At 44.0% G+C, this 19,655-nt stretch overlaps 1 protein-coding gene across 1 annotated transcript in view; it reads left to right on the forward strand.

The window, feature by feature from the left end:
- The first annotated feature begins 3,048 nt into the window (after nucleotides 1–3,048).
- The window catches only part of COQ10A (coenzyme Q10A), a 35,708-nt gene continuing 19,101 nt past the window's right edge, over nucleotides 3,049–19,655 (forward strand). The window contains exon 1 of the mRNA XM_040341127.1: nucleotides 3,049–3,334. Coding sequence (XP_040197061.1) covers nucleotides 3,210–3,334 — 125 coding nt within the window. The 5' untranslated portion in view covers nucleotides 3,049–3,209. The remainder of the gene's footprint in view (nucleotides 3,335–19,655) is intronic.

Below are 19,655 nucleotides of genomic sequence, written 5' to 3' on the forward strand. Positions count from 1 at the left end.
ACATTTTCCAAAAATGTCTGGAAAAAAATAAACCATTCAAAAGACTTATTATGCCTCATAGATTATACGTTGGGGTGTTAGCTTTCCAAAATGGGCTCATTTTGTGGGCGGTTCCGTTGTCCTAGTGCTCCAGGGCCTTCAAAAGTGTGATAGGTTGTCATCTAATGAGATGTGTAATTTCTGCTCCTAGAACACCTGGATGGACGATCCTTTGGCTGCTGCTGACAACATCTGCCTGCTACCTGGACCGATGCTCTGTGGACCACTGCACTACTAAAACCGCAGGTAATCTTTTCTTTACTCTTTGCTCAGAAGAATGTATTTTGGTTTGTAATTGGTATGTACAGTACATGCTATGGGTTGGAAATATGAAGGACCTACAACAATGTCATAGGTTGGCAGGAATTTGTGTGTGTAATTTATGCTTCTAGAACGTCTGTAGGTGCTACTTCAATGTTGGACCTCTGTATGTGGCCAGACTATGTAAAAGTCTCACACATTTGGTATCGTTTTACTCAGGAGGAGTAGCAGAATGTATTTCGGGGTGTCATTTTTGCTATGTACATGCTGTATGTTAGAAATATCTTATAAATGGACAACTTTGTTTAAAAAAAATGCGTTTTCATTTTTCTTCCACATTTTCCAAAAATGTCTGGAAAAAAATAAACCATTCAAAAGACTTATTATGCCTCATAGATTATACGTTGGGGTGTTAGCTTTCCAAAATGGGCTCATTTTGTGGGCGGTTCCGTTGTCCTAGTGCTCCAGGGCCTTCAAAAGTGTGATAGGTTGTCATCTAATGAGATGTGTAATTTCTGCTCCTAGAACACCTGGAGGTGCTACTTCAATGTTGGGCCTCTGTATGTGGCCAGGCTGTGTAAAAGTCTCACACATGTGGTATCACCATACTCAGGAGAAGCAGCAGAATGTATTTTGGGGTGTCATTGTAAGTATGCATGTGTTGTGTGAGAGAACTAACTTGTTATTATGACAATTTTGTCTAAAAAAAAAATCTTAATTTTCTCAAGAATTGTGGGAAAAATTATAACTTCAAAAAATTCACCATGCCTCTTACTAAATACCTTGTAATGCCACCCATAAGTACCCACCATTGCAGCCTTTCAGTGCCCATCAGTGTCACCTATCAGTGCCCACCAGTGCCACCCATGAGTGCACATCAGTGCCGCCTATCAATGCCCATCAGTGCTGCCCAACAGTGCCCATCAATGCCGCATATCAGTGCCCATCGTCAGTGCCACCGCCTCATCGGTGCCGCTTTATCAGTGCCCATCAGTGAAGGAGAAAACTTATTTACAACATTTTATAACAGAAAAAAAAAGAAAAACTTGAATTTTTTTCAAAATTTCCGGTATTTTTTATTTGTATAGCAAAAAATAAAACCCCCCCAAAAATGTATGGCACCCCGTTCCAACGACCTCTTGCGCAGAAGCGAACGTGAGCAGCGCCCGCATATGAAAATGGTGTTCAAACCACACAAGTGAGGTATCACCGTGATCGTTAGAGCGAGAGCAATACTTCTAGCCCTAGACCTCCCCTGCAGTTCAAAAAGATGTAACCTATAGAATTTTTTAAACGTCGCCTATGGAGATTTTTAAGGGTAAAAGTTTGACGCCATTCCACGAGCGTGTCACTCTGCGTAACATTATCTTTCACAATATATAAAAAAAATTGGGCTAACTTTACTGTTGTCTTATTTTTTAATTCAAAAAAGTGATTTTTTTCCAAAAAAAGTGTTAGGTCCAGGGTAGCCCCCGTACCCCCCCATATAAAGTTTTAACCCCTTGATCACCGCCCTAGTTAACCCTTTCACTCCCTATTGCCAGTGTCACTAAGCGATCATTTTTCTGATCATTTTACTAAAGACATGTGGCTGAATAAATTTTGGCCTAAATGTTTGACTAAAATTTAGTTTATTTGATTTTTCCTATAACAAAAAGTAAAAAATATTGATTTTTTTCAAAAATGTCGCTCTATTTTTGTATATAGCGCAAAAAATAAAAATCGCAGAGGCGATCAAATACCACCAAAAGAAAGCTCTATTTGTGGGAAGAAAAGGACGCACATTTTGTTTGGGAGCCACGTCGCACGACCGCGCAATTGTCTGTTAAAGCGACGCAGTGCCGAATTGTAAAAACCCCTTGGGTCATTTAGCAGCATATTGGTCCGGTCCTTAAGTGGTTAAGTAATTTTCTAGCAAAAAAAAAAAACTGTTTTAATCTTGTAAACGCCAAATCTGAAAAACAGGCAAGGTCCCTAAACAGCGACAGCGCAGAAAGCTGAAAATTGGCTTGGGCAGGAAGGGGCGTAAGTGCATGGTATTGAAGTGGTAAAAAAAGCCTGGAACTTCCCTTTAAACTCAGTTTACTGGTAAAAATAACTGTGAAATAGAAGACTCCGGTGAGTGTACAAATATGTCCGCTTGCCCCATTCTCACTGCGGCCGAGTGTGGGGTGTAGCAAGATGGCCGTGATGTAACGTCACTTCTGTTACAAAATCTGACGGGTCGCTTAATCTGACGAAATACCGTCTTTTGCCTATAGTGTGGGCAAGAAGTGGTTAAAAGTTAATGTCGCCTAAAAATGCATGGCACATTTGCCAGTGCAATTTGGAAACACGGAGAGGCTGTCTGCGATCTTAAATCGCCAAATATGGACAGGGCCTCAATCAGCTGTATGGCCTTTTGGATCCACATGAACCGAGAGATGCTGGGGGAAATGTTCTGGGATCAGGGGGATTGAGGTGGGAAAATCCCAAGGACCTGACCCCTCATAAGAATACCATTGTGAAGGATATAAACGCCCTCAGAAATGAGTGAGCTAACGGCTGAGAAGACCGTGTGTCCGGGAAACATTATCTCCGTTTTCCGTTGCTCAGCTGTTACCACATAACGGTGGACACCACCAAACCTCCCGCCATGTACGGATTTTACTCAACCTCATCACCATAACAAAGACCACAACTCCCAGCATTCCAAGCGCTCCTCAGCCGCCAACGTCACTCCTGACCTCACGAGCACACGTCACTACGGGTCGCCATGGTAACGTGGTGACGTAGGATCTAGTGATAGTAGTGTTCCGAACCGGCATCCCTATCCGAGGTCAGATATAGAAGTCCGGAGCGAGAGGCGGCCATTCCACAGCTAACACTCCGTCTGAAACGGTATCCAGCCGTCTCCTCTCAGAACCCGAATGGCCGCCAAATGCGCTGGCCGCTTGAGCGGTGTGGGGGCGCGCTCCCTCAGCGACTTCGTCGGGCTCTCGACATTCCAGGGGTTCCGGGGCTGCAGGACGCGAGCGCAGCGTCACCCAATCAGGTGAGGGGAATTCTAGGGGGGCGCGCGGCTCCGAGGCGGGGCCTGGGGGGAAGTCACGTGAATATTGTGTAGCATTTGGGAAAATGGAAGCGGGCGTCGGCGGGGTTTATGTGAGGGCCCCGGGCCCTGGAAGGAGGAAAACTTTGTACAATGTAGTCCAAGGAACATTCTCAGTACATCCCTTCCTGTGTGTCACCTAATACTTCTCCCATCATAGTAGACATAGGACTCCATATTCCTGAAGAAGTGTGTAGAGTAGCTCGGTCTCGCCTTCTTCTCTGCTCAGCTCTCGTAGAGGAAGGCCTTGTCTGCTCCAGAAGCACATAGGAAAATGAAATGTATTCCCATAGATCACACTGGTGTGTTTGCAGACCCATGTTCACTTTGTGGCTGGTGGAGTGCACTCATGTCTACCTAACTGTGGCTCCATTGCCCTGCAGGGTCTCCTTGGAGTTACCATGGTGTTCATACTCCCAGCTGGTTCTCATTCTGTGCGTGCCAGAGGGTTCTCATAGTGCCTGTGTGGGTGCTGGGGGAGTCCTTGGCACAGGGTGCTCAGGGTCCTTTGTGTGCCTGGGGGCCTTGGCATTGTGCCTGCTCAGGTACAATGGATAAGGGTGCACAGTGTGGCCGGGGGTACATTGCATTGTTTCCACCTGGGTGCTTAGCGCATGCATACGCAGTGTGCCTGGGGGCCTTAGCATTGTGCCTGCTCAGGTACAATGGATAAGGGTGCACAGTGTGGCGGGGGTAGATTGCATTGTGTCCACCTGGGTGCTTAGCGCAGTGTGCCTGGGGGCCTTAGCATTGTGCCTGCTCAGACACCATGGAAAAGGCTGTACCATGTGGCCAAGGTACATTGCATTGTTTCCACCTGGGTGCTTAGGGTGTGCATACGCAGTGTGCCTGGGGGCCTTAGCATTGTGCCTGCTCAGGCACCATGGAAAAGGCTGTACCATGTGGCCAAGGTACATTGCATTGTTTCCACCTGGGTGCTTAGGGTGTGCATACGCAGTGTGCCTGGGGGCCTTAGCATTGTGCCTGCTCGGGTACAATGGATAAGGGTGCACAGTGTGGCGGGGGTAGATTGCATTGTTTCCACCTGGGTGCTTAGGGTGTGCATACGCATTGTGCCTGCTCAGGTACAATGGATAAGGGTGCACAGTGTGGCGGGGGTAGATTGCATTGTGTCCACCTGGGTGCTTAGGGTGTGCATACGCAGTGTGCCTGGGGGCCTTAGCATTGTGCCTGCTCAGGTACAATGGATAAGGGTGCACAGTGTGGCGGGGGTAGATTGCATTGTGTCCACCTGGGTGCTTAGTGAATGCATACGCAGTGTACCTGGGGGCCTTAGCATTGTGCCTGCTCAGGTACAATGGATAAGGGTGCACAGCGTGGCGGGGGTAGATTGCATTGTGTCCACCTGGGTGCTTAGCGCATGCATACGCAGTGTGCCTGGGGGCCTTAGCATTGTGCCTGCTCAGGTACAATGGATAAGGGTGCACAGTGTGGCGGGGGTAGATTGCATTGTGTCCACCTGGGTGCTTAGCGCATGCATAAGCATTGTGCCTGCTCAGGCAACATGGAAAAGGCTGTACCATGTGGCCATTGCATTGTTTCCACCTGGGTGCTTAGTTTGTGCATACGCAGTGTGCCTGGGGTCCTTGGCATTGTGCCTGCTCAGGTACAATGGATAAGGGTGCACAGTGTGGCGGGGGTAGATTGCATTGTGTCCACCTGGGTGCTTAGGGCATGTATACGCAGTGTGCCTGGGAGTCCTTATTTATGGTACCCCGAGCAGGCCCAATGCTAAGGGTGCACACTGTGGCCGAGTTGCACTGCATTGTGTCCACCTGGGTGCTTAGCTAGGGGAGGACATGCGTCGCTTGGGTCTTTAGTGTGCTTAAAACGCACTTGGGCATCAAAGTGTAAAATCATAACAATAGCACAGTGTGCAATCCGGACTGGAAGCTAAGATGATGTACATCAAAGCCGGACACAGGCTGGAGATTTTTCCACGTTTTCCCTGAAGCCACCCTGATGCGTGCGCTCCAAGCTGGGTCATGCTCATTCTGGGTGTGCTTTGGCGCCATGAATAGGGCACACGTGCAGTAAACCAGGAGGTCTTAGCATTGCCCCTGCTCAGGTACCATGGATAAGGGTGCACAGTACAGCCGGGGTACATTGCATTTTTTTCACCTGGGTGCTTAGCTAGGGGAGTGAATGCGCAGCATGGCTTGGGTCTTTATTGTGCTTAGAGCTCGCATGTGCAAGGAATCATGGGGCATGTAGCCCCACAGTGTTATAACAATAGCACAGTGTGTGCTCCCCCACTAAAAGCTAGGGTGAAGTGCAGCGGAGAGGGACACGGGCTCCCTGGAGCAACCTTGATGCATGCTCTCCGACCTGGGTCATGCTCATTCTGGGTGTGCTTTGGCACCATGCATAGGGCACAAGTGCCTTAAACCAGGGGGTCTGAGCATTGCCCCTGCTTAGGTACCATGGGTAAGGGTTTACAATGTGGCCAGGGTACATTGCGTTGTTTCTACCTGGGTGCTTAGCTAGGGGAGTGCATGCACAGCGTGGACATGTAGCCCCAGATTGTTATAACAATAGCAGTGTGCGGTGCCCGACCGGAAGCTAGAGTGAAGTGCAGCAAACAGGCTGGAGATTTTTCCAAGAATCCCTGGAGCAACCATGATGTTGGGTGGTTCTCATTGTGGGTGTGCTCTGGTAGGGCAGACTAGTGGAGTGAGCCAGGGGGTCTTGGCATTGTGCCTGCTTAGATATTATTATACATAGAGCACACAAGTGCATCGTGGCCGGGGGTTCCTTAGCATTGTATGTGATAAATCATTTGTACAACAAAATATTCATCCGTTCATATAATTTACTTATAAATCTAAAAGTGAAAAATGGATCCAGTTCATAGACTCAAAAGCAAGTATGTTTCCAGTGAAAGTAGTGAGTAAAAAGTTAATCAAAACTAGCCAAACAAAGTGCTCCATGCTTGTGCCACTGCAAATCAAACGTGGGTGCTCCCACTTGCAGGTGTGGACCCCCTGAGCTTATGCCAAGGCAGGTCTACAAGGCTTGTGTGTGTATGTATGTCCACCCGATGGCATGGAGTCCCCCTCAAAAATATTGCTGAAAGGACATGGCCTAGTACCATTTATAAAAAAACAAAAACAAACTTTAAACAAAACCACTTGCATGGTAAATTGCCATGACCCGACACTGGGAATGATCTGCTAGCTGTATGGTCTGGAATCTGTGTTTGCCGCTGCTCCGCACCTCCCTGGAGCCAGTGTGCATTCCACACAGCGGAAGTGACGTCAAACATGACCTGTCTCCATCCTACGTGTTTCGTCATTAGGTGCTCTCATCCAATGGCAGAGAGCGCTGATCGGAGTGTTCTGGGGGGGTGCGCACAGCGTTCCCCCTGTCAGAACACGATAACTCAGTGGGGGGATATCGCTGGACTAACCTCACATGGTTATTAGTGTCTCTGACCGGAGAGGTCAGTTTGTTTAGTGTGCACCCAGCTTAAGTTTGACTGGGCTCTAAATGGTTTTAGTTGGGGTGTGGAGAAAAAAAAATAACCCTGTAATCAATCACTATTTTTTATTTTTGGCTATGGAATGAATGGAAAAGGAAGTCCCATTGTATGCTAACTCCCTTTGTGAACTAGAGGCTGTTGTATTACTGTTTTCATTGTTCTGCTATTTTTGTTTGGCCGCTGTTATCTAACTCATCTAGTCACGTGTACATAAGTCCTGAACATCACTTGGTAAAGGGGCATTTTTTTAATCCTTTGTGTATCCAGGCATCAGATACAAATATTTACTAGGAACCTTTTGTCTAGGTATGTATGATTCCACATATCCATCAGTATATACACTTTAGATGGAGACTGCAGCATGATTTTCCAATACTTCAATTTTTTTTATACATTAGCACAGTCCTAAGGAACATGAAGTGTACATAAGCTTTAAAGCTGCCAATAGACTTTAGAGTCTACAGTCAGCTGTGCAAGCACACTTTGTGAGATAATCAAACGGCAACCCACTGTGACTGTTAAGCATATGCAGGACTGACTGAAGGTGCTCAAAGACATGAAATCTATGTTATCTGAAACTGCCTGAAGTCTATAGTCGCAATGGGGGAGATTTACTAAAACAGGAGCACTCAGAATCTGGTGCAGCTATGCATGGTAGCTTCTAACTTCAACTTGTTCAAGAAAATAAATCTGGACGCTGATTGGTTTCTATGCACAGCTGCACCAGATTTTGCACTCTATTTTTAGTAAATCGACCCCATTTGATCTCCAATATATTGCCATTTGCTCATTACATTTGCTCACAGTTCCTCCTGCTGTGCAGTGCTTAAAAAGTGGTGTCCACCAGCTAATGACAACAATGCATTCTTTCTAGCTGATATCTTATCTCAACATCTGTTAGGGAGAGTCATTGTAGTGGCTAATTTACAGATCTATACATTCTCTGGACCTTGCAGTCTGCAGCTATAAGGATGCCCTTCCCCCTTCCCACACCCCCATGCCTCCTAAATTTCTAGGACTAAAAGGCAAAAAAAGACCTTTCAGTAGTTCACACCATAGAAACGCATTTTGGATGCTTTCCAGTTGCTTTTCTGCATGTACATTTTTGGTGCATTCGCCCCACCCCCCCATGCCCTTTTTTTTTTTTCTTAATCTTAACCACGTCACATGCTCAGGTCTGGGCTTTGTGGTGGTATATCTGAATGATGGGTGCAGCTACAGGCATCATTCAGATATTGCCGTTTTTCAGCCGGCGATTCCCTACACCTTTAGAATGATCATAGGGGCTGTTCCGCTGCTTGATCGTTCTTACCGGTGGCAAAAGGGGACGTCCCCCCCCTGCCGCCCTTCCGGTGCTTCTACCGACTCACCTGTGTGGTCGGTGAAGGGATCCGCCAGCCCCGGATGCTGATCATAGAGATTTCCGACAGACCAGATTGTCGCCGGAGTCTCTATGATCGCCAGAGGCCAGGTGCAATGTTATGACGTCACGCCCGGCCTCGGCATTCAAAAAAACGGCGCCGCTTCGGCTAGGAAGCAGTGATTGTTTTTTTCGTTTTTATTAATATTTTAGGCTTCCCAGCCTATAGGTGAGATGTGGGGTCCTTTTGGCCCCATATCTCACTGTTAAAGGGGTTTTCCACCTTTTTTTTTTTAAGTTTATTAAATGTCAGCAGCTACAAAGTGTAGCTGCTGGCTTTTAATAAACTGACACTTGCCTGCTCCACGGCTCCAGCGACGCGCTGGCCGGGGGGGTCCGCTCCTCGCCCCCCCCTCGCCGGCCGGCGTCTTCATTCTTAGTGTGGGCACCCGGCAGTGACAGCTTTCGGCTTCACGGCCGGGCACCCACTGCGAATGCGCGAGTGGCAGTGCGCATGCGCGAGCGGCGCCGTCCGATTGGACAGGCGCTCTCCTACAGGGAGGGGCTGTGAAAAGGCGATTAAGCTAATCGCCTTTTCAGCCCCTCGGCGGAAGGAGGAAGTGGGACAGGAAGTCCCCCTTCTCCTGAAGCCCCCACTCCCCCCCCCCCCCCCCCCAAAAAAAATTACATGCCAAATGTGGCATGTAAGGGGGCAAGGAGTGGGTTAAGCGGAGGTCCATTTTTAGGTGGAACTCCTCTTTAAGATGACCGATCATGTCATATTCCTATTACATGGGATATTTACATTCCTTGTAAAAGTGATCAAATTTTAATTTTTTTAAGTGTCAAAATATAAAAAAAGTAACAATAAAAAGTTTTTTTTTAAAGTGCCTCTGTTCCCGTGTACTCGCACGCAGAAGCATACGCAAGTCCCGCCCACATATGAACATGGTGGTCAAACCACACGTGAGGTGTCGCCGCGAACTGTAGAGCGAGAGTAATACTAGCCCTATACCTCCTCTGTAACTCACAACATGTAACCAGTAAAAAAAAATTAATGAGTCGCCTATGTTGATTTTTAAGTACCGAAGTTTGGCGCCATTCCTCGAGCGTGTGCAATTTTGAAGCATGACATGTTGGGTATCTGTTTACTCAGTGTAACTTTAAAACAGTAAAGTTAGCCCAATTTTTTTGCATAATGTGAAAGATCACATTATGCAAAAAAATTGGGCTAACTTTACTGTTTTGTTTTTATTAAAGCATGAAACTTTATATTTTTCCCCAAAAAAATGCGTTTGAAAAATTGCTGCGCAAATACAGTGCAAGATAAAAAGTTGCAATGACTGCCACTGTATTCTCTAGGGTCTTTGTAAAAAAAACACATATATAGTGTTTGGGGGTTCTATCTATGTAATTTTCTAGTAAAAAAATGTAGGAGCGTAGTGTCCAGAATTGGCCCGGATGGGAAGTGGTTAAAAAGGACATTTGTGTTCCAGTAAATTTTTGATGCATTTTACAGCGTTGCAGTGCAGGAAAAATGCAGCATGTTCGTTTTTTACTGGAATTGCAAGCACTGGTGTGAACTATGCCATTGAATATCATATAACCTACCTTTCCACGCGTTTAATGCAGATAAAACAAACGCACTGCACTGCATGTGGTGTGAACTGGCCCTAAATTCTGGCATTGTTTAGGCCCCAGTGATATCACTTGATAGGAGTAAAATGTATGCGTATATTATCAGGATATTTGGGTTTGTCAGCTTTCCTGTATGTCCTGTTGTGTGTCTTGTCTTGTGTTTTTTGTTTTACTATCCAATTCGTTTTTAAACTTAATTTGATATAAGCATTCACTTTGTCTTTTTATAAATGGTGACGTTTTGAAAACAGTTTTAAACTATGGGAGGCATATTGTCTATTTTATTCTAATGCATGGGCCAGGGACAACTAAAGATTAAAGACTCTAGACAACAAAGAGGAGACATAGGAGGAGGGTGCCCTAAGGAAGGATAATCAGACCCATACTGAAATCTTTTATTATGCGGAGATGTATTGTCTATACCTAAGAAAAACCAAGCACTCTATTGGAATTTCAACACTTGCTAGCTGTAGCTATATGTGTTTAGCCATATTAATCACTATTTATTTATATACTACTTCATCACATATTCTTCATATTAATTCTTTCAAGTTGGATTGTAAGCAATTTAGGAATTGCGCAACACCGCCCACATTTATTAGCCTTGCATACAAGGCTATACATTCAAAGTGTTGCGCTACATATACAGCCCATTAAAAAAAAAAACATGGACAAATATTAAAAGCGAATAAATCTATATAAATATTAAGTGTAGTATAGGATAGCTCCTAAAAGGTTAGGAAAGTCCCCAATAAAGTTAATATAACAGTCCTTAAATGTGATAAAAGAAGCTATTTCTTGGCACAAGAGGTGCCAGAATGGATCCACAACCTCCACCCAGTGTGATAGGATATTGGCTTACCAGATGGACATGACCCCCCTAATTAAAGAAAAGTCACGTAAATCGGTGGTTCTCAACCTCAGTCCTCAAGTACCCCCAACAGGCCATGTTTTCCTTTATCTTGCACGGGTGCTTTAAATCAGAGTCAATGGCTTGTTTTTTGGACAGTTATTTTATTTAAGAGAAATTCCCAAAACATGGCCTGTTGGGGGGACTTGAGGTTAAGATCCACTGATCTACTTGTTATATGCATTGTTTTCCCCAGTACTTGCCCACCTTCTCTTCCCAATGCTGGCCATACTAGTTGTTTTCAGAGTCAAATGTTTGTACAAATATTCTTGTCAACATTGGTACGAAAATTCTCAGTACATTCAATAAATTGACAAATGTCGCCATAGAGTCAAAATTTGTTTGCTTTTAACATTTGTTTATGGGCTTTCCCAAACAAAAAAACGCATTCACTGTTAGAAATTGTGAATTTTCTAATCACTGTGGTCAAAAACAAATGTTGCTTTAACCTGACTAGTGATTAAAAAAATCAACTGAACCTTTTTATAACTAAACATTTTGAATAAATATCAACTAGTGTCGGTTAGCTTTGGGAAGAGATGCTTTGCAAAGGTGTACGGCTTCCATTGTATGTGCTATGGTAAACGAACTGTACTTAGGCTGAATTGTGTGTGTTTTTTTTTTTGTTCAGTCAGAAGGCTGAAGATAAAAAACAAACAAACAAAAAAAAGTATTCTTTCATTCAAACAATGTAGCTTGAATAGAGGAATCCTCCCTGCTGAGACATTGTATTCCAACAGTGGGGGCTCTCTGCTATTAGAGTGCATTGATCAGTGGCTGCAATTTGGTCCAACAAGCCTGTTAAAAAAAAAAACATTATTTTGTTGAGCGGGAGCGGCCACACATGGATTGAAATTCAGCTGATCCTTGCTGTACTGTCTGAATTTCGATTAATCTATGGGCATTTTAAGAGAACGTGTAGTCTTCAACTGCTGGTCTTCTTAAAATTGTATTAGTGTGGCTGCCTTGGACTGCAACAAGTAAAGTAAGAACTCCCTGAACGAGATATTCTGGTTCGGTGAATTGGAATTGTTTGAAGCCACCGGACTGATGTGTTGGCCATCTCGGATTTTTAAATGGAAAATATATTGGCATTAGTGTGTGCGCTGCCTTTTATTTTTTATTACAAAAATTAGCTTCTAAACTCAACTGCCTATAAACAACCCTGTGTACATGTACTGATAAGATAACAGAGTTCAGGAGCAGCTGAAATAAAGCGCCCAACTGCTCCTAAACATCCGTTTACCAGCAACAGTGTACATGAGGCCTTAATGACACGTCTCCAGTCTGTGTAATCTGAATAGCTAAAAGTTTACTCTCAATCCTGCTCCAAATATAGTTTTTGCCAGAAAAAATGTGCATATTTCTTTTGTTTTTGTGCTACATGTATAGGGCAGCCCGATCATTTCAATGGCTGCCTTACCCACTAAAATCACACTAAAGTAGCCAATGTACCTTTTTTGAGGGTTGAGTTTTGTGTGTCTTTTAACCATGTATTTTGACACTTGTGCACTCATTCAGAGAAGGCTCATGTGTGAATGCAGCCGGAATGTTTTCTTCTAACCCTCTGTCAGCTGGAGGAAGATTCAAGGGAGTGCGCTGATTACGACACTCCTAGTCCTTTGAGTTCTACACATCCATCTGCTGCGGTGGTAGTGAGGACATGTAGTCTATTCATTCAGGGATCCGTGGACGGAGCACTGCACAGTCATGCTGATTTTAAATGTTATAGCAGCTGTGGGTGGGGGGCGCTGTGTGAAAGTGGAGGGGAGGCATTTGCACCATGGGGCAGTGTGAAGGGAGGTATGTCATGTTACACCATAAATATGGTGCAAATTATTCCCCTTGACATAGAATGTATGCATAAAATGGAGGTCAGTCATGTGTCTTTAACCTAAAATCATTTTTATTTTATTTTTACACATTTGCATATGTTGACATTATTGGCCATATTTATTAAGCAAATGTGACTGTCACTTGTGGTGAAGTGATGTGGATGCAGGGATCTCCCTTGCTTTGCTATTTTAGTCTGACAGTGGGGACTGTTGGAATACAGGGCTACATACGAATCAAGATTTATCCGGTTGCTGCTGAACTAACTGGCCAAATTTCAATACCTGTATATCCAGCTTTAGCCTGCTAACTCCTTAATAAACCCTCAGTCTGATATGTCAGTTTTTTAGAGTAACTACAGCAAGTTCTCTTTTCAGTCCTTCCTCTGGGCTAATCTACAAATCTCCATTTTTAATACAATAACAAAAGTATAAAACAACGTACTCATAAAAATGTGAAACTCCTAGAAAAATGTACTTGACGGTTAAACACTTGCAGTAAAAACGAAATGTGCTCACTGAAAGTGCACTATAATTTCCTTTTTTAGCTTGGTGCCAGCTCATTGCATAAGCCTTTCTTTTTAGTATGCATATTTATTCTTTCTACAGAACATTTTGTGTGTTGATCAGATCATCTGACCATTATTGCATATCTGTATGCAATAGACATATTCATTTTTTTTTTTTTCACCGTAACAAGTTCGCTTTCCATTTTCCTAAAATGCTTAGGTGGAACTGATTACCCAATGAAGAAAATAGTTAACCTTTGCTGGCTCGGTTGGATTTTCTTTGCTCCAGTGCTTCTGGGTATAGTTGGCAGTTTCTCATACTGTGTGTTTCCAATCGACTTCAGATTAATGAAAATATAAGTTGTATGTAATGCACGTGAAAGTGTCTACCGTCATGTCAGGCTTGGTTTACACTGCTGCAACCCTGAAATCATGTGACTTGCTTGAGACTTTTGTGATTTAACTAACCACTTGCCACTTTCACCCCCTTCCTGACCAGGCCTATTTTCAGCACCCAGTTCTGTTGCCCTTTGCATTATACGTGTGTGGTCATGCAACACTGTATGGATATGACATTTTTTATGATTTTTCTTTTTACTCAAATATAGATTTCTTTTGGTGGTATTTAATCACCACAGTTTGTTTGTTTTTTCTAAACAAACACCCCCCCCCCCACAAATTTTGAAATAATGTATAAATTTGTAAATCGTTAATTTTTCCTCTGCACTGATGGGGCTGCACTAATAATCGTGACACTGATGATCAGTGCCTTGATCATCGGTGTAAACGATGTGCTGAAAAGCTTACCAGTTAATGGCTCTCCTTTCCTCCCACGGTGTGTCTGTGGGAGGAACTGGCAGGTCTACATGTTGACAATCAGCTGTGATTGGACACAACGGATTACATGGTAAAGAGCTGCTGTGATTAGCCATTTACTCTGATCTGGGATCAGCTGTGTCCTGAAGAACACAGCAGTCACAGAGCGTACCCAATACGCACCACAGGAGGTGGGGGTTCTGGGAGGACATCTATTGATACCCTCCCAGCACTGGAGGACCGCACTATAGCGTGGTTAACATTGCAGTCTATGGCACTTAAATCGCACCAAAGTCACAGAAAAGTAGTGTTTGGGGGGGGGGGGGGGGATACAGCAACTACTGTACATAATATTATACAACAAACAGCAAGTCTTGTTTTGCAATTTAAAAAAAAAAGTAGTACTTCATAAAAGGCAGCCGTGTCGTATGTGCCGTGATAATGTTGGAAGCCAAGGGGGTGTGAGGTGTAGGATAGCTTATTGCCATACGACATGCAGTAACCCTATGCAGCTGGAAATTGGGCAATGTTATCTGATAGCTAACCTGCAGCATACCCAGACACAACATGTGAAGATAAAACTGTTTTAGTCAGCTGTTTCAAATTGATTGTGGGGCTGAGACCTCTGGTATATAAGAACATTGACAGCTTTCAAGCAGAGTAGCGTGACCTGAGAATCCAGTTACAGAAAATGTCATGTCCTTGTGCATGCATGCCACTGCTTAATCTATGACTTCAAGGAAATCTGCTCTTATGTAAACTATAAGTGCGTACTTCTACACTTCAGTAGATGCGAGAAAAAAATCTTTAATATAATAAGCAAGTGATCGTTGCAGATAATGGTTTCCCATACGAAGTCAGATGAGCTAAAAGTTGTAGTGGGAGTGTGGGCATTGCTGCAAGCTGAACTGGATACTTTTGTGAAATACTATACATGTACATTTTGAGATAAAATTTGTTTCTACTGCGGGTAAAATAAGTATTGAACACGTCACCATTTTTCTAGGCAAATATATCTCTAAAGGTGCTATTGACATTACATTTTAATTTTCACCACATGTTGGTAACAATCCATTTATACAAAGAAACCAAAACTAATATGTTAAAAAAAAAAGAAGGAAATTATGTGTAATAAAATGGAATGAAACGGGGGGGGGGGGGGGGAGTATTGAACACGCTAACTGAAATGTATTACAGAAACTACTTTTTGAAATCGGTGCAGCGCCGCAGACGCACCGATTAGAACGGTGCCATTGCCGGCAATTTGCAGCAAATACTGCTGCTTTGACATGCCAAATCGCATGTCAAAACACACCCGTGTGAACCGGGCCTTAAGTCAGGTGATTGGCTTGGCCATTCTAGCAGCTTTATTTTCTATCCTTAAAACCAGTTGAGAGTTTCCTTGGCTTTGTCTTTGGAATCTTTTGTCTTGCTGAAAAGTCCTCCCTCGTTTCATCTTCATCATCCTGGTAGATGGTAGATTTTTATCTTGAATGTCTTGGTACATTTTTCCATTCATCCTTCATTTAATGATGTGAAGTTTGCCAGTACCGTATGCTGCAAAACAGCCCCACACCATGATGTTCCCTCCTCCAAACTTCACTCTTGGTATTTGGGTGTTTTTGGGGTGATGTGCCATGCCATTTGACCTCCAAACATGGTGTGTATTATGGCATCCAAAGTTCAACTTTGTTCTCATCTGACCAGACCATATTCTCCAGTATTTCACAGGCTTGTCTAAATGTTGTGCAGCAAACTTTAAGTAAGCTTTAATAAGCTTTTTCTTCAGCAATGGAGTCTTGCACGGTGAGCATGCATACAGGCCATGGTAGTTGTGTGCATTCCTTATTGTTTTACAGTTGTACCTGCTAATTCCAGGTCTTGCTGAAGCTCTCCATATAAGGTCCTTGGACAGCTCTTCTGATTCTTTTTACTCCTCTGTCAGAAATCTTGTGAGGCGCACCTGGTTGTGGCCGGTTTATAGTGAAATGATGATCTTTCCACCTCCAGGTTATGGCCCCAACAGTGCTCACTGGAACATTCAGAAGTTTAGAAATCCTTTTGTAACCAAAGCCATCAGTATGTTTTGCAACAATAAGGTTGTGAAGGTCTTGAGAGCGCTTTGCTTAAACCCATCGTGAGATGTTTGTGTGACACCTTAGTAATGAGACACCTTTTTTATAGACCCATCGGTTGAGACTGAATCCTGCCCATTGCTTTATAATTACTGATAGATTTCATCTGGTGTCTTGGCTTTTCATGCCTTTTTTTTTTGGACCTCCCTTTCTTCATGTGTTCATTGCTTTTTCCCTGTGTCATACCATTTTTACACATGACTTAATTGCTGAACTTTATTTGTTTTGATTTCTTTGTATGTATGGGTTGCATGGGTTGCAACAAGAAGCAGAATATGTTCTATTAACTTTGCAAATACTCTGAAAATGCCTGTGTTGTGCTTGATGTGTATTTCTGGTACTTGCTCATTGACAGTTAAAACTGGTATGGAATGTGGTTGAATAGGACAAGCTTTGGTCATAAATTCCAGACATAACCTGAAAGGAAAGCAACTCTAGTGAACTCTGCCCTGTCAGATTCCATTGATATTAGCAACAGTGTTTGAAAATTCTTAGATGTGAATAACTCCTTCCAAATGCTCTCACACGTGCACCTCTGTTCCATCTTAGTGAGGGATCTGTAGACGGATAACTCTGCTGAGTCCAGAACAAAACAGAAATGGATGCCAAATATCCCACATCCATGCCCATTTAAGTGGTTGTAAACCCTTTACAACCACTTTAACCTTCAGGTAAGCCTAGATGAAAGGGGTTGTAAAGGAAAACATTTTGTTCCCTAAATAGCTTCCATTTACCTCAGTGCAGTCCTCCTTCACTTACCTCATCCTTCCATTTTGCTTTTAAATGTCCTTATTTCTTCTGAGAAATCCTCACTTCCTGTTCTTCTGTCTGTAACTACACACCGTAATGCAACTGCACACAGTAATGCAACACTTTCTCCCTGGTGTGGAGAAAGCCTCTTGAGGGGGCGAGCAGGAGTGTCAGGACGCTCACTAACACACAGCTCCTTTCTCTATCTGCAAAGTAGAGGGTGTCCTGACCCTCCTGCTCGCCCCCTCAAGAGGCTTTCTCCACACCAGGGAGAAAGCCTTGCATTACAGTGTGTAGTTACAGACAGAACAGGAAGTAAGTACATTTTAAAAGCAAAATTGAAGGATGAGGTAAGTGAAGCAGGACTGCACTAAGGTAAAGGAAGCTATTTAGGGAAACTTTTTTTGTTTTTTGTTTGTTTTCCTTTACAACCCCCTTAAGGCTTACCGGAAGGTGCTTGAAATCTCTCCCAGACCTGCATGGTCTAGGAGTAGTGGTGCAACGGATCACCGTTGATCCGAACGGGTCACCCCTTTCGGATCGGCACACACTGTGATCCGCGGATTGCCGCCGCGGCCATAACATTAGGAAAGGCCGCGGCTTCGTCCGAGCTCCATCTTGGTACACACGGCGGTGGCCCTCTCTATTTACACCCACAGAGGAGGAGCCCGCACTCGGACACAAACACCGCTGGGAGTCATACTGAGGGGGGATGTCTGTACTACTGCAGGGGTGTCTGTATTGAGAGGGGGAGGGGGGTGTACTGCTGGGGAGGGTCTGCAATGAGGTGGGGGTGTCTGCACCTAGGGAGGGGGGTCTTTACTGAGGGGGACTATAGTTGGTGGAGGGGATAACGCCATATATTTTTTTTTTTTGCACCGGGTGACACCAACCCTAGTGACGCCACTGCAGTGGGGGAGATGTGGATATTACAGTGGGGGGGGGGGGGGATGTGGATATTGGTGGTGGAGTTTTTTTTTTTTTTTTTTTGCCGATCCGAAAAATGATCCGATCCGTGACTCAGATCCAAAGGAACGATCCGAATCGTGAGTTTTTTGATCTGTTGCACCCCTATCTAGAAATTTGCAAATCGCCATAGGGAGATTTCTTCTGCACATGCGCTGAAATTAGGGCACACTGTGTCATGCCATTAAGACCCCTTTCACACTGAGGAGTTTTTCAGGGGGTACAGCGCTAAAAATAGCGCCTAAATACCGCCTGAAAAACTCCTGCCCAGCATTCTCAATGTGAAAGCCCGAGGGCTTTTCACACGGAGGTGATGTGCTGGCAGGAGAAAAAAAAAATCTCCTGCCAGCAGCATCTTTGGAGCGGTGAGACGAGAGGTATGTATACCGGCGCATTGTGGGCGGTATTAACCCTTTATCGGCCGCTAGCGGGGGTTAATACCGCACCGCTAGCGGCCGAATCCGCGGCAATTCCGATGATATAGCGCCGCTGTTTTTAGTTTCTCCCCCCTCTTGTAATGAAGTAAAACCGACCCATGTAATCCCTAGGGGCAGCTGGAAGTAAATGGATGTGTGTCCATTTATAGCCATTCACATCTGTTCCTTTACATTTTAGGTCTGCAAAACCAGAGCTGGATACAAATGGATGTATACCTGGTTACCCATAGGTGTGTTGCAGTCCATTTTTGATTTAATCGCAAGTTAAAATTGACCTGACAGAATGAGCATTGACAAGGGGCCTTATAAAATTTGGTTAAAAAAAAAAACACAAAGTGTATGTGATTGACAATGCAAATTGTGTTCTCATTTAGCTCAACCATTACAAATTGTGTGGAGTACATATGGTTGTTGAGTACACTCTGGGCCAAAAGATTATATATATATATATATATATATTTTATGAAACCTCAGATACTATCCAGTGTTCAAATTATGCTCGTATAATAACTATGCATTATTGTGTATGACAAGTCATAGTGTAGTTTAGCATTTAGTATTACCGGTATATTACTTTTCCAGCTACTCACTAAAATTGTTTTACAGAAACAATATAATTCTGTTAATAGACGTTGCAGTGAAACGTTACATACAATGAAATAACAATAAAGCATCTACAGTTTTTATCCACAAGCAGTCATTTAAAGTTGTTTGATTTTAATAAAAAAAAAAAAGGGGGAGGGGGAGTTATACTTCCCTGCTCTATGCAATACTATTGTACAGAGTGGCCCAAACCTCTTCTTGGGTTCCCTGCTGGCACTCTAGGCTCCTCCCTCTTCTCCGTTATGGGGCACTCGTGCGACCTGTAGGCATCCATTGATGCACAGTCTGCTGCTTGATCCTGCTCTCCCATCCCCTCACTAGATTTGACTGACCGCAACAGAGGCTAATGGCTTTCTCTCAGGGTGTATTTGATTTAAATCATAATTTTTAAAGCGCAACTGTCATCTCTGTCCCGCAGTGGCTCCTCCTTTGACCTGCTGTTAACTCACTGACTGTCCCATTCACTTTAATGTGTTTCTGCCGCATCGCCAGCTGACCCAACAAGGTGAGGGGCGTGGCGGCAGCAGGTGAGTGGATGCCCGCTAACAGTCGCTGCCCTGATGTAGCTGAAATGACAGGCGCTCTTTAAATGTAAGGACTTGTTCCCGCTGGTAGTTGGGAAACCTTAATTTTGTTTGTCAAATATTAAAGATTCTATTTAGAATAAGCTGTCAGGTTAGTAAATTTTCCCAAACTGGGTCTCTTTTACAGCCTGCTGCCGTTTTGCTCCTTTAAAGCAGAGGTCCCGCGAAAAAAAAATATTGAAAGTCAGCAGCTACAAATACTGCAGCTGCTGACTTTTAATA

This window comes from Rana temporaria, chromosome 2 (genome assembly GCF_905171775.1).
Source record: "Rana temporaria chromosome 2, aRanTem1.1, whole genome shotgun sequence".
NCBI classification, from domain to species: Eukaryota; Metazoa; Chordata; class Amphibia; order Anura; family Ranidae; genus Rana; species Rana temporaria.